The 14,996-nt window shown below is 39.7% G+C and overlaps 1 protein-coding gene across 6 annotated transcripts in view; it reads left to right on the forward strand.

The window, feature by feature from the left end:
* Nucleotides 1-1,228: 1,228 nt before the first annotated feature.
* ephb3b (eph receptor B3b) overlaps nt 1,229-14,996 on the forward strand; it is a 53,017-nt gene continuing 39,249 nt past the window's right edge. For 5 of the 6 annotated variants that reach the window (XM_079807883.1, XM_079807887.1, XM_079807885.1 and 2 more), the window contains exon 1: nt 1,234-1,704. In XM_079807883.1, the coding sequence (XP_079664009.1) occupies nt 1,641-1,704 (64 nt within the window). In that variant the 5' untranslated portion in view covers nt 1,234-1,640. Of the gene's footprint in view, nt 1,705-14,996 lie in introns of all 6 variants that reach the window. The other variant, XM_079807886.1, reaches the window with a different exon arrangement.

Below are 14,996 nucleotides of genomic sequence, written 5' to 3' on the forward strand. Positions count from 1 at the left end.
TAAACAATTAAACCCAACATAACAAAGCAAAATAAACATTCAATAATAATAATAATAATAATAATAATAATAATAATAATAATAATAATAATAATAATAATAATAATAATAATAATAATAATAATAATTCAGTGTTGGGAAAAGTTACTTTTAAAAGTAATGCAGTACAATATTGCATTACTCCCTAAAAAAATAACGTATTGCAAAGTTACGTTTTATGAAAAGTAATGCATTACATTACCTTTTTGTTACGTTTTCTCACCTGGGCTAGGCTTGATTGTTTGTTTTTAAACAACAACAACAACAAAACGTTTTATTTTTGGCAAATGTAAAGGTCCTTTTGTGAAATGAATAAGCCTTTGGCTGAAGAAAATATAAAGGTATGCCTGTTCAGTAGATAATAATAAAAAGAAGAAGAATTTAGAATATTAATACAGTATTTTAAACTTTTTTTTTTTTACAAAGCACAATATGGATGGTGTGTGTGTGTGTGTGTGTGTGTGTGTGTGTGTGTGTGTGTGTGTGTGTGTGTGTGTGTGTGTGTGTGTGTGTGTGTGTGTGTGTGTGTGTGTGTGTGTGTGTGTGTGTGTGTGTGTGTGTGTGTGTGTGTGTGTGTGTGTGTGTGTGTGTGTGTGTGTGTGTGAAATAGAGCAAGAGCGAGAACAAGAGAACAATATAATCTTTTTTGATAAGTAAGTCTGCAACATGTAACCAATTCATGTAGAACAAACGCTAACCGTGTTTAGTGTAATATCATAAATCATAGCATGGCAAAATATGAACGGACGGGTCAACGTGGCACACATCTGAAGCGTTTCCCCAGCCAATCCTTTGACAATTCCCATGCTTTATGCTTCATCCGTAATTCAGTAACTATAGGCTGCTAATGCGGTGTATTTATGCATGTAAGCAACATAGTTTTACCTGTGTTTAAAAAAAGGCGCAATTGCACATTTTTACTGGCATAAAGAATGTAATATATATATTTTTAATAATAGGCCTATGTGTGCCACTGCATATTGTAACATAAAATGTTGCCAAACCGTATTAGTTAGATTTTGAAGCAATGCGAGCGTTTAGACCCGCAGAGCGGCGCTCTCGTCCTGCCAACTGCGCCAGATTATCCAGGGGGCGGAGCCGCAGAGTGACTGACAGCTGATTCTGAGCGTGACTCCTCCCCCTCACTCCCTCTTTCACTCTTTCCCTGATTTCAGAGGAGCCGATGTTCATTCCAGTGCACATGGAAAGGCAGAGGAGCAGCAAGGGTCCGCGCTCAGAAAGGGAACGCGCTCAGGGATTTTACGCGTGAAGCCGCTGTAGGGACGCGCTTTATTATCGGACTACAGCAGAATGCTATTCGAGGACGAATTTAAACAACTGTAGGGATTTCACTGTGCCACATCTATACACGGACACACGGATGAGTTTTAAACCTCCTTCAGCGCTGCTTTAGATAGTTTTGCACATTGGATTACATAGACACTGCTGAAAGTATCTGTGTGTTTAGAGGATTGCTGTTTATGGAAGCAGAGCTGAGCAGAAGACACCTGAAGTTGGAGAGAAGAGGGTCCCTGAAGCTGGACTGAGGGTCTGAAGGATTTTACAATCTCCTCCACGTTCATGTCCGAAGTCTCTGCTTTATGACAATGGATTATTTGCTGTTTTTATGCGGCGTTTTGCTGCCTCTGTCCTCGGCTGTTGAAGGTAAGATGGTCTGTTAAATGTGTTTTATACGCGCAATGCTCATCAAGGGAGGCGCGTCCCGTCGATACCATTGATGCGCGCGGATATATGAGTTTCGCTTATAATATTAATAATAATAACAGGGTTTATGCATGTGAATTAATGCAAAAACACACGATATTTGTTTTCTCTGAATCGATCTGGCCATTGAATGACACCAATACACACCGCAGAACTTCTCCCTCCTGATTGCTGTTTATTTTCTTCCTCTAAAGACAATAGTTTGGGTGAAGGAAATATCTCTACAGGGAGTCCCACTTCAACACACACACACACACACACACACACACACACACACACAAATCCGCGTTCCCTCTCAAAACTCAAGGGGAATTTATTCCTGCACACATTTAGGGAAGTTTGTGCGATATATTGAACTATATTAAATTGACTATTTAATTCGGTGGGTTGCTCTCGTGTCATGCACATTGTGAATCAGTTAAATGGCTTTTTGTGTTTGGCATGTGTGTGTGTGTGTGTGTGTGTTAATCAAAATTATGATTCATTTATTTTACAATGAGTTTAGGTGGCTTTTGATTCAATTAATTCTTCGAAGTCTGGACCCCATTAGACCTTCTGACACCAATAAAGATGAAAATGAGCGCGAGCGCTAATAGATTTCCAGGGAGAACAACAACGTGGATTTATTTATTTATTTATTGTTATTTTTAACCATGCATCATGACATCGCGAGCACAATTGCTTATTGTACTTCTGCATTGAGTTGTCTTTGTGGTATTCTTTAAAACAGCACTTATAATTCAATAAAACGCGTATTATAGGCCTACTATTAACGGGCGATTTATTTCATATGATTTTGCCCTATAACTAAAACCCTAAATAGCCTAATCTTTTTTTAAAAGATGGAAAAGCTTGCCTTGAAAAAGCTTACTTTATACACACTCTCTGAATGAGAGGTTATATTGCTTTACTTGTTTATTTTAATTAGTGTTTTCATGAGTGAAGTGGATGCGCAAAGGTTCTTTATGGTTCATACAGTTAAGTTATATATATATATATATATATATATATATATATATATATATATATATATATATATATATATATATATATATATAAATTTGTATTTATTTAACCTTATATTTTGTCTCTGTTTACTCTGTAAAAGTTGTTTTAAATAAACTCATTGCTCATTGATTTATGTTCTTGCTCGAATAAAAATGAGTGCATGTTTATGCATGAAAAGAATACGGGCCTCGGTTACTAAATTGTCTGACAGTTTGTTCCCCTCATTTCGCTAAATACAAGTCTTTGTACGCAATCTTAATGTTTAATGGAAAATATAGGCCTAATGATATCATGAAAGCGTGATAACAATGCATAACTTATATTTATGTGACCTAATGTGTCCTGAAGGATTTTCTAAAGTGTATTTGAATTACATTTCAAAAGTCATTGGTCCCTGGAGATTTCCTTATAAGAGAGTCTAGAACCTAAAAAACGCATTTGTATGTGATGCATTTGTAATTTCTATCTGATGGCATGTTGTGTATAAAGCATTAGTTCCGCGTTTCTCTGTGTGAATGTGAAATCACACGCGTTTGTATCCATCTCTCTCTCTCCTCTCCTCCAATTAGTCTCAGGCCTGGTTTTAATTCCCACTACCCCACTGCACTTATTATTTAGCACATACACATGATAAACACATTTTTGTCCTATATACTTACTCTGAGGTATATCTCTAATGTGGTAAATCAGACCTGCGCAGGACAACGCGAGGAAAGTAAGACCATTTGACCCCATAAATCAACGAACCAAAATACTCACATTCTTCATGCTGCAGTGTTTTATGCTTTATACAGCACTTTATACGTATCTGCCCTTCTAATGTCCACTTGAAGTGTTAATTCAAAGCTTCCATACTGAAGGAATAACAGGCTGATTTGGGGGGTAAACAGCATTAACATGAGAAACAGGAATAATAATTACAGCGCGCGTTTACTGCAGAAAGGCCTGACGCGCAATGTCTCTAATTTATATTTAGAAAAAGCTGAATTTATTCACATATGTGAGCTTTTGTGAGCTGGCATGTTATATTGCAGCACAGCATGTGTAATTCTATTTTAAACTAGTTTGCATTATCTGACAGGCTAAAAGGGATGTTTGCACTTTTAATAATATTTTTTTTTTCACCCCGCAAAATAGGTCCATTTAAAATGGAACAATAAACAATAAAAAGAGTGACCGTCACATCGCATAGATTATAGCTTGCCTTCCTTTAAAACATAGATTTTAGCCTAAAATTAGGCTATGCGTATAGGCTAGGTACCTACTTTACATCGCTATTATAATTTTTTATAAGATTTTTTTCTTTTTATTCCGCTATTAATATTTGAATAGGTTACCCCGTCAATACTAAAAGCAGAAATTATTATTTTCAGTAGTAATATTACTAAAAACAGAATTATGGTTATTATTATGGCAGCTGTTGAGCGCAACACCGGACTTCTGTAATCGATGCGACTTCATCGATCTGTAAAATCTGCGGTCAAAAGGTTTAAAAAGAGGTCAAAAGCATTGATCTGCTCTTCACACCATACACACGGCCTGAGTAAACTCACTCAATGACTGAAATTACATATAAGCACTAATAAAGTTGAGAGAAACAAAACATAGGCCTTTTTTATTATTACCAAAATGACGGCAATTATTTATTAGCCTATAAAATTAAATAAAATTAAATAAAAAGGGGATGACGGTTCAGGCTAGATAAAGTTGTCTTTGTAAAATTATTATAATGTATAATATTAATTTATATTAATATATTTATTATATCTATAAACTGAAATAAAACTGAACTGAGATATGTAAATATAGGCCTACATATATATTTTTTATATATATTTGGACTGAAGGGGGCCACATTTAAAAGAAAACCCCAAACTGCAATTCTGATTGCACTGGGTGGGACGTGTCACCCTCACTATAACACTTTAATGTGTGCTTATGTTTATTTCTTCTCACAGAATATGTGTTTATAAAATAATGAGTTGTATGAATATATAAGTCCTGTGTGCGAGCGATTGAAAGGTCATATGTTAAACAGAGGATAGGGTGAACAGATGTCCGCTGGCTTTGTTTCAGACTCTCGTAAGGAGCTCAAAGGGGTCTCAGACTCTGGCTTAAAGATGCTATGAAAACCAGGCAGGGTCATCGCGAGCGCACACCACGAACCGATAAACATTAGCACTGATGACCATTTGGATTCAAGAATGCTTCGGCTGTAAAACTCGCCAGCATTCATGAGCCCAGCAATATTTAACTGAGCGCTCTGTTAATTGATGAACTGGACGCTGACTGGAATGTTGAATTCAGTCTTTTTTTGGAGTGTCCACTCAAAAGGGCAATCCTGGCAGCTGACGCAAAGGCCTTTACAGAAAAATAGGTCTTTGACACTCACGACAGTGTGAGGAGAGAATGTGTCTGGGCCTGAACACTGCCAAAATCCCCCCGGTGCTGTCTGCAGCTACTGAAGCGGAATGAGAGAGGGAAATCAGGAGCAGAAAGAAAGAGGGATTGAGAGAAAAAGAGACATCGGAGCTTGGGTTCTGTCTTCGGTTGGTCAGGGGCAAGATGGGTGGTGCTGGCAGGGAATATATCGGCTACCATTGAAAAGGAGGGCGGCAGTGCAGAATACCCAAACAAAGTCACATGACGACAAGCACAGTCATTTTTCTTCCCATCTGAATGGTTTTCCCTCGCCGTCCCAGCCACAGTGATTTTTACATTTTGAAATTAGGACTCATGCGTGCATTGGTTTAGTGAATTTACAGTCAGAGCCAAGTTTTTCCTCGCTCAGAAATTTAATGGTTTTGAAATGTGTCATATGTGTCATATTCATGCTAAGTTTTATGAGCATCGTGCCTCTATGAAATCTAAGACTTTGCTGCATACGTTCAATTTCAATCTTTCTATATGCATGTAGTGTGTCAAAACGCACACAAATAGAAGTAGCACACAGAAATAGGCGACATGAGCTCAGGCTTTGGAAGTGAGATGACATGCGACCTGACACACACACACACGCAGTCCTGCTATGCTCTTGAGAAATGACTAACACATTTTTTACAAGAATGCCATAGCCATCGCTTTATAGTGAAGCTGTTTGGCTAGAACGAGTTGCCGCAGTGTTTTGATCCTTTGCTGGACAGTGTTTATGAGCTTTAAACCAGTCTGGCTTGCTCTGCTGATAAAGCAGAAGATCTCTTTGATATGAATTCATCAGAATTAGATAGCATGAGAGCAAGAGAGAGAGAGAAAAAAACACAATCCAGAACCTCATTTTAACTTTTAAACCCCAAAAATATAAACCAAAATCGGGTATTAAATGACCGAACGGACAATCTGCAACGCAGTGAAAAAAAATGCAACTGTCAGATAAATATTTGTGCAAGTTTTCAACCACAGTTCAATTGGGGGGAATGTGTGATGTTAGAAGCCCTGCAGGAAATGGCCAATGCTAACGCTAGGTGCAAACGTCCGCTTTGATTAGCAGTACGGGCATGTGCGAACAGGGTGGGGGATGTTAGTCTAATGATGGCTTCTAAACTCCACGCTACCAATCAAACCAGGCCTCTGGATGGTTAAAACATGCTCATAATCTCCACATCAAACACCGGGAGCCCCAGGCAGGGGCCCAAAAGCACACCGGCCCTTTAGCCTTTCTGTTAAATCTAGACTCGAATTTGCACTTTTGAGCCATGCTGTTCAATTACACATCTGTGGACTTTCTTAGCCATTCATTTTGTTGACGCGTACATGTACAAAAATTAGTTCTGACTGGTTTTGCATTTGGGGATATTAGAGGAAAAGGAAGCTGAAGTCTCTTAATGTTGTGATTTATAGGTTTTATGAGTAAATTGTCATTAGGTTTATTGATTTATATATATTCTGTTAAAAATATTTAGCATTTATTACTTAAATAACAGTAAACATACCCTTACAAAAAATTGACCATTGTTTCTGACAAAAAAATTGCAATTTTTTTATCTGGAATACTCTTATTGTAAATTAACACAGGATATCCTTCGGATATATTGCAAAAAGCTAACCTAATATACCAAGTTATCACAGTTTTGTAGTAGCAACAATGAGTGCTGTAACTATTTCAGTGGAAACTATTTTTACCACAGTATGCTTGTGTAAGGGTAATTCGTTTTAGCCGACAACACAAAATGTTCGACAGGAATTCTTTTGCTGCTTACGTGATCTGTCACCTCTCCATTTGGTGTTTGAGGTTAAAGCAGCGACACTTTGGCAAGGTGCAAATGCAGGTACTTGTGAAAAACAGTTGGTTACGTGTTGTAAAAGTCCCTGAAGGCATTGCGAGTCTGTCTGTTGTAGCAGTACTGAGAGCGTTTTGAAGCTCAACTGACTGGAAGTGGATCAGACGATCCATGTAAATCCAAAGCAAGTGCCACGTATGCGTCTACCACCCTTTTCTTTGGAGAATTCCTGTAAAGACATGATGGCAATCTCACTTTGCTGATAACACTTGTGTGTGATTACCATGCATGTTTGAGTATAAACTTAAGATATTGTACATACGTTATATATTTTGCTTTTGTAATTTTAAGCCCACCCCATAACCCCCCCCAACAGTGTATCAAGTTTCGGCAGGGTCACCATCCACATCCAATCGGGGATTCTCAATGAATCTCGGTGACTGATTCATTTATGGCTCGTTGTCAGGCTTGATCGATCACACTTCCTTCTCACTTAGCCTTTCTGGCAACTGCCCTTTCGAAATGTGCCAAGCCTCCTAGAGCCTCTCATTACCAGCTTTTTTGGATTTATGTAAGAATGGCAGGATGAGTTAGAAGATAGTATCCGTCCAGTCATCTTCCCCTCAACTCCCTGTGTAGCTGACATAGGCCAGAACTGCCATGGAGAAAGGGCGCTCGTCATGTCTCAAGAGCAACACTGTTGATGAAGTGACATGTTTCTTCAGCGACTTGCCCTTTTCCAGCCGTGTCTCAAGTCTAGAGAAGATTAGAGGCATTAGATATGAGGCAGGTAATCGTGTTCCTGAAGATCTTAAAGAAGAACTAGCTAATTAAGGTTGATTAAAACATACAGACAAGTGTGTTACAGCTCTAAACTCTGCAGGACGGTAGATTTCCAGGAGCAGGACTGAACACCCCAGACAGCAACATAGTGTCGGCCCAGATCTGGAGCGCATGGAATCCACATGTACCAGTTGTGGACTATGTTGCTGTCTGGGTATGCCGTGCACCCCCAAGTCACTTGCGAGCCGCGATGAGTGGCTTATCTGTTATTAAAGTGCCCTCAACCTGAACGGGAGAGATGAGGATATAGGCGAACAAAGGTACAGGGAAAGACTCCGAGAATTGTCCGGTATCCAAAAGGTACTTGGTACAGTATTGGTTGAGCAGTTCATCTGAAAAGGTGCTGAGAGGAGAGACAATGGAAATACACTGGAGCTGGTCAGATGGGGTTATGAATGCAGTGGGAATTGAGGCAGAGCTCAGCACAGCGAGAGCAGAGAGTTTTCATCTTCTGTCTTGGACAGCTGCCATGGATCTATCTCTGTATCTTAAATCTGACTTGCTCTGCCTAGCTATGCCTGAGAGGAGATCATTGTTTCTGCCTTTTCTCTCTCTCTCTCTCTCTCTCTCTCTCTCTCTCTCTCTCTCTCTCTCTCTCTCTCTGTCCATCTTTCTACCTATCACTCTTTTTTCAGAGCTAGTCTAAGAAAGTCTTGATGGGCAAGGGATATGCAAGGGGTTTTAATGAATCTGAAAAGCCAGCGAGCATCAATCAATGACGGCCTTGAGTCTGCTTGAAATCAGGTCCACCTGACAGTGGGAAGGTAGAAAAGAAGGTTACAGTCTGCATACAGAATGAAGAAACTATCAAGGCGGGAAAAAATTAGCTTTCCAGCGTAAAGGCTTGTTCACAAAGGGCACGTGACTAAACAAAGGGCACCAATGTGAGTGTGCACACAGACGCGCAAAACGGCAAATGTGAAAAGCAGCGTTTTTAAAAAAGATGTCTCGGGTTCGTTTTTTTGGTCGACCAATGAGATTGGCGCTTTTGTTCACGACCCTGGAGCTGCTGAAGTTACAGTACACATTGATACCTAGACGACGAAGAGAAAGTAAGTAGATGAAGAGGAAGATGCAACGAGGCAAGATGATTTAAACTTTAGGATAAATGCCACAGCGACTACAAACATCTTGATAGGAGGGAGTTTTTATGGAGAGAAATTGCATATTAAATAGGTTTCGATGGTGAGAAAAATAAGTGGCAGGGAGTGAATTTGCACATTCACTTGGCGCATCGCTAGTGAAAATCGCTTTGGTATGAACAAAAGATGTGTCGAAAAACGTCTAGAAAAATAATGCCGATAAGTGTGCGTGATAATCGTTCTGGTGTGCACAAGGCTTAACAGACAGATGTTATCTCTATAACAGTTGGTGGCTTCAAACTCACTCTTTTTTATTGGTATAATCATTTGTAAGACTGTAACAGCATCTAGATGCATGTTGACCATAAACGGGATGACAACCTGGTGAAAACCCAGAGAACAAGTGTGGGAAGTTCAGAGGCCTCTCCCCCAACAGGTGGGCTTTATCCCGACAGAGAGGGTAAAGACAAAGCACCTCTTTCTCTGCTCTATTTACCATCCCTCTCTCCGCTTCCCTGTCACTCTTTTGCTGCACTTTCCCACCATCTTTTTACAGCCCTCCCTCTTCCCTGTTCTCCCTGGGCACCCTATGTGGCCGTTTCTTATCAGGGAGATAATTCTAATTGTGGTATTATTTTCCCTATCTGCTATCTCACCCCTTCAGTGATATCAGAACAGGACTAGAAGCTTGGGGACAGGGCCTATTTACCCACAAAACCTTTGTTGTATCCAGTCATTGATAAGATTTGACTATGTGTGTGTGTGTTCTTACAACTCTATTCTTATGTTATCCTATGGGAGCTAAGTGGTATGTCTATAAGCAATGTAAGTCAAGCTCTTGGAGGATATATTTGACAAGTTCAGTCTCTTGATACTTCATCGCCCTTGGCTTTTAAGAAAATCTGAGAGCAGGTTCCCACTCATGACATATGTGAAATAATGAAGGTGTGAAAGCAGCCCCAAACCGCCTTGATTCCATACACCGCATGGAGGAGAGTCAAACCGAGGTCTCTAACTAAGAACAAGAGCAAAATCGGCATGCTTACGTGACACAAACCCTCATGGGGTGTGAAAGCAAGCATATTGACGTGAAATGGAGCTGGCACTAGAAACAAATTAAAATATCCCATGGCCAGATGGGGATGGTGAACTGAGGGGCCATATTTGTATCATGGGTGTGAGATGCACCACAGCGAAACAGCTTCATTGCCACTTTTGCCCTGCCGTGTCCTCTGGGAAATGACCTAAAAGGATGGCGATGATTAGCGATTCAATTTAGCCAGCCGTCGGTCAATATGGCAGGCCAAGGTTGTGGATGCTGCCTTGCCATCAAAATAGGTGGCAATCGCAATGTCTGGGGACTAGATTTCTCTTCCTTGGTTAATTAAGCAGGCACTTTGTCACTGTTCTTACTTATTCATAAATCTTCCCTTCAATTGTAGGCAGCTTGGTCTTAAGTAGGCAAGCACTTAAGAGCAGTGTTGGGAATAACGGCGTTATAGATAAACGGCGTTACTAACGGAATTACTTTTTTCAGTAACGAGTAATCAAACGAATTACTGTTTCTTCCATTACAACGGCGTTAGCGTTACTGAGGAAAAAAATGCGGCGTTACTATAATTGAGCTCATTGAAGCGGTTTTCATCCGAACAGGCTCTCTGTCAGTCGGACCTGCAACGCGTGTGTGTGTGCGCGCGCTAGCCATGCGTGTTGGGGGTTGGGTTGGGTGGTACACATAACTGATGATGATTGGTGGGTGGGAGACAAGGTTGAGGTTGATAAGTTGAGTTCACACACACACTATTGACGCACACGCATATGCACAGTCAGCGATGGCAGTCCAACGACTTCAAAGGTAGCTTTCGCAAACTGGAAGTATAAGCGCTACTTTTCCCTCGTTGAGGTGAACGGTAAGAATGTTTATAAACATATAAACATTACATAAATGTAACGTGAAGCTTATGCCCAGGAAGAAAGAGTCTATCCACGTCGGTGCCAAGTAATTCTATTTCTCATCTAATGAAGCCTCACGTCACAGCCACAATATTAGTGGCTAAAAACCCAGGTGATAACGTGAGCTCCACTACCAGAGGAGTAGTAAAGAAGTACTGATACTATTTACACAATATTTACACTATAGTAGGTCTACTGATAATATTTACACAATATGTACACTATAGTAGGTCTACTGATAATATTTACAATAATATATTGAATTTGATAGGTGTCTCTCACATTGTCCCACAGCAACAATACAATAGAGTACATTAATGTACAATGTTTTATAATAATAATTTATTCTATTTAGTGTCCAATTCATTCATTTAACATATTTAATATTGGGGGCATCCAAGTTATTTGACATATTTGAACATTTGAAGAAAAAAAAAGTAACATATTAGTTACTTTCCCTGGTAATTAGTTACTTTTATAATGATGTAACTCAGTTACTAACTCAGTTACTATTTGTAAGAAGTAACTAGTAACTATAACTAATTACTTTTTTAAAGTAACGTGCCCAACACTGCTTAAGAGTAATCTATAGAGTTCAACACTGGATGCAGCTTTGTGCCTGTTTAATTAATCAAGACACTGCTGTGGTGTCATAAGCACGGAGGCTCTTACAATTAAAGCATATCAAGAGGGTAATATCTAGAGAAATGGCCTAAGCATTTTTGGCACTTTTATTGACAGATAGGGCAGGAAATGAGCCATGATTTAATGCATGTTTTCTGACTGTCACTGCAGCAGCTAAAAATGTCCTTCCATCCATCAATTCTTCAATCTGCTTGCTCTTTGTAGGGTCACAGGGATACTAGTGCCTTTCCCAACATCTTGGGCCAAAGGCCGGGTGGTGCCCGGCCTTTGGCCCAAGATGTTGGGAAAGGCAGTACAGTCAGCAAAACAGTGTCGGCCCAGATCAGTCCCACACGTCTATCAATAAAGAATGAGCAAAGTCATTCTTTTGCATCCGTACTCGCCTGCCCTCAGGTTATGAAGTTTAGGCTCAAGGAAACAAGTCCATTCATGCATCCCTCTTCTGAGGAAGATGTAAATACAGGGTTTAAAACCAGTATATATGGTCAATCCTCCAGCGATGGTACTGCAGTACATCTGACTTGTTCCTATGAGTAATCTATGCTGAGGTTCAGTACACACCCTGTGGTTCTTTTGATGAACGCTCCCATGTTGAACTCATCCTGCTTCGAGACCACCAAGAGATGTAACGTACCTGAAATGCAAAAGTTCACGAGTAGGATCAGGCAGTCAAGGTGTGGTTAGCAGGTCTGTAATTAGTGTCGAGGCCACCAAGTCTTTGTGACGGCATGTCTCTGTGTGTGTGTGTGTGTGTGTGTGTGTTGGATTTAGTGGATCTATGTGTGTGTGTTCAAGTGTGTGAAAGAGAACAACAGCAGACAATTCCCAGACTTCTCATTATCTCTATACCTGACAATTGCATCTCTTAGCACCTGTACAGTACTTCCTAAATTGAAGGGTGTTTTCGTATATAAAATTATTTTCCACAGTAGTCGTCTTTTTGCCACTTTTCTGCCGTTGGTTTCCCAGGCCCTTTACATTACTGCGACAGTGTTTACAATACGCAGTCTTTATTGGTTCACTGTAGACGCTGTTAAAGCCACTGTGTTTGATTTATCAGTCAATGATTGACTCTAGATTGCTATAACCTTCCATGTCACCAGCACTTCAAACAGATGCCCAGCAGCCCTGCATTTCCCATCCTACATACACAGTTCCTGTTGATTCAACTATGTTATCTCATGTGGCCGTTTTTTCCTTAGTTCTTCCATCAGCACTACTGTCTTGACATGATAGTTGTGTCATTTTTTGCACCATGTCTCCAGATACACCCACATTCTGACCTTATATGTTTTATTTTATTTTAGATTATGAGTGGGAAGTATGGATATAACCGGATAAGGTTATTTTACCAGGAAATCTAACCTAAAATCGTTTTAGATATCACATAACCATATAGTGAAAGCATATAAAAAAAAAATGAGACCAATCTCATGTCTAACTCCAAACCCCCCCCCCCCCCCCCCTCACCAGGCCCTCTACTGAGACCCATAAATCAATGGAGCTCAGTAGCCTGTCGGGGGTTTACCGTCTGTGGGGGGTATTGGTGGCCCAGGCTCCCCAGCCGCTGGTTTTAGTTACACATCAATGAAGGGTGAATAATACATTAGTCAGCCCCTGACAGTACAGTTATAGGCGGGCAGGCAGACGGAGCCTCCCCTGGCCCTTCATCAGCGCATCTGTGCCATAATCAGCCTCTGGAGACATAGCTCAGCTTCGGCCTACCTCTCTTACACCTGATTTACTCACTGTGTATTCAAATATTATGATATTTAAACGGCGGCTCTGTGTGTAAAAGGGGTAGAAATTTTGAATTATGTACTTTTTTTCCCCCCATACAAGTAGTTGTTAAGTTGAGCTGTTCCTTAATACTTAACTGTCACCGCTTGGCGCCTTTTTTTCCCCACATTTTTTTTTCATATTACATATTTTAGTAGTCATCATAACTTAGGTATCATTCGAAAGCTTACTGTGAAAATCGTTTTGAAATTGGACATTGCGTTACCATGGAGACGGTACTTTAATTTATTTTAGCGGGCTCCTCCCCTAGTGGGCGGTGCCAGGTTTCATATTACAAAATGTATTACTACTTTATAGTCAAAACCTATTCTAATCTTGACAAAATGCATATCGTTGGAAATGTCTGAGACTCAAGGTTCCATATGGACAGAAATGTATTAATTTGTTACAGGATAATGCAAAACAAATGTGTGGTACCCGGTGGATATTTTTGGTAGAGCGCCTAAACAAAATCTCATGGGAACTTACATTTTTGTGATATCACACTCAAATTTGGAACACAACTTGGTTAGATATATATGGCTTTAATTTGACAGTAGTTTTAGAGTGAAAATTATTTTGAATAAAATATCTATTTTATATAAAAAAATGAGTATAGTACACTGAAAAAAAATTATTATGGCCCGATTAAATTAAGCATAATTTATTTGTACTTGTTTAAATAATTAAAATTTAGTGTTTTGATTTTAATTTAAAAAAAAAATGGTTTTATGGGAATTGCATGTGTTTTTGTTTAAATTGAGATAAAATAAATTGATTGCAACCACTTACGATAAAAAATTGTAGTATATTCAACGAATCATTTTTTTCAGTGTACGTTCGATTTACAGTCAATTTAAACTACCACATCTTTTTCATTCTTACATTTTTTGAGGGTGTCTCTTTATTCCAAGAAGTCTATATTCCAATGCATTCTTGAGCCATTTAAGTTTGCATTTTCACGTCTATTCTCAAAAAGGGGGGTGACAGTGTATCTCTGTAGATTATGGAGTATGGATGGCACTGTATGTAAGGTATTAACTGCAAAGAAATTGCACCATTCCTTTCGTTTGGGGTCAAGAGCTGCAAGTGACACCCATAAAGTCTAGGTTAATAATTTGAAGTGGGCAGGAAGTATTGCAGCTGACCCAGGTCGGACAGCAAGGTCTGTGGAGATGGATTGTTGTGGCATAAATGATCCCGGAACTGTAGTCTTTTCCATCCAGCTGCACTGTGTACTGATTTATATCCGAAGATTTTCAAAGTGGCTAGCCCCCATCCTTGCATGCACAATTACAGAAACATTCACAGTCTCCCTCCAATGTATCAAGGCTTTTATATAATTGTTCAGAGACGTCTAAACCCCCGGCCATATGGGGCACCCTAGAATTGGATGTCAACCGTTCTATCAACCTTCTCCAGCATAATTGCTTCCATCGCTAATACCTTCTGTCACAATCTGCGAGTCAATTTGCTGTAAGTGAAACACTTAAGTGCATGATTGTGTGATCGCCAGTGACCTAGACGGCCACGTGTCCTAATCAGGCAGTTGTTTCTTTTTTAATCAACAGTCTCAGGGGCGGAGTCCATGAATAAATTACTCCGATGACCATCTTCCATACACTCCGTCAGGTCTGCATCTGAGCGTTAAAGAGCCGAAAACCATTTAGAGAGGTCTAACGAGTCAAGTTATTACTGCAGCCAA

Source organism: Gobio gobio, assembly GCF_949357685.1.
Source record: "Gobio gobio genome assembly, chromosome: 24".
Taxonomy (NCBI): domain Eukaryota; kingdom Metazoa; phylum Chordata; class Actinopteri; order Cypriniformes; family Gobionidae; genus Gobio; species Gobio gobio.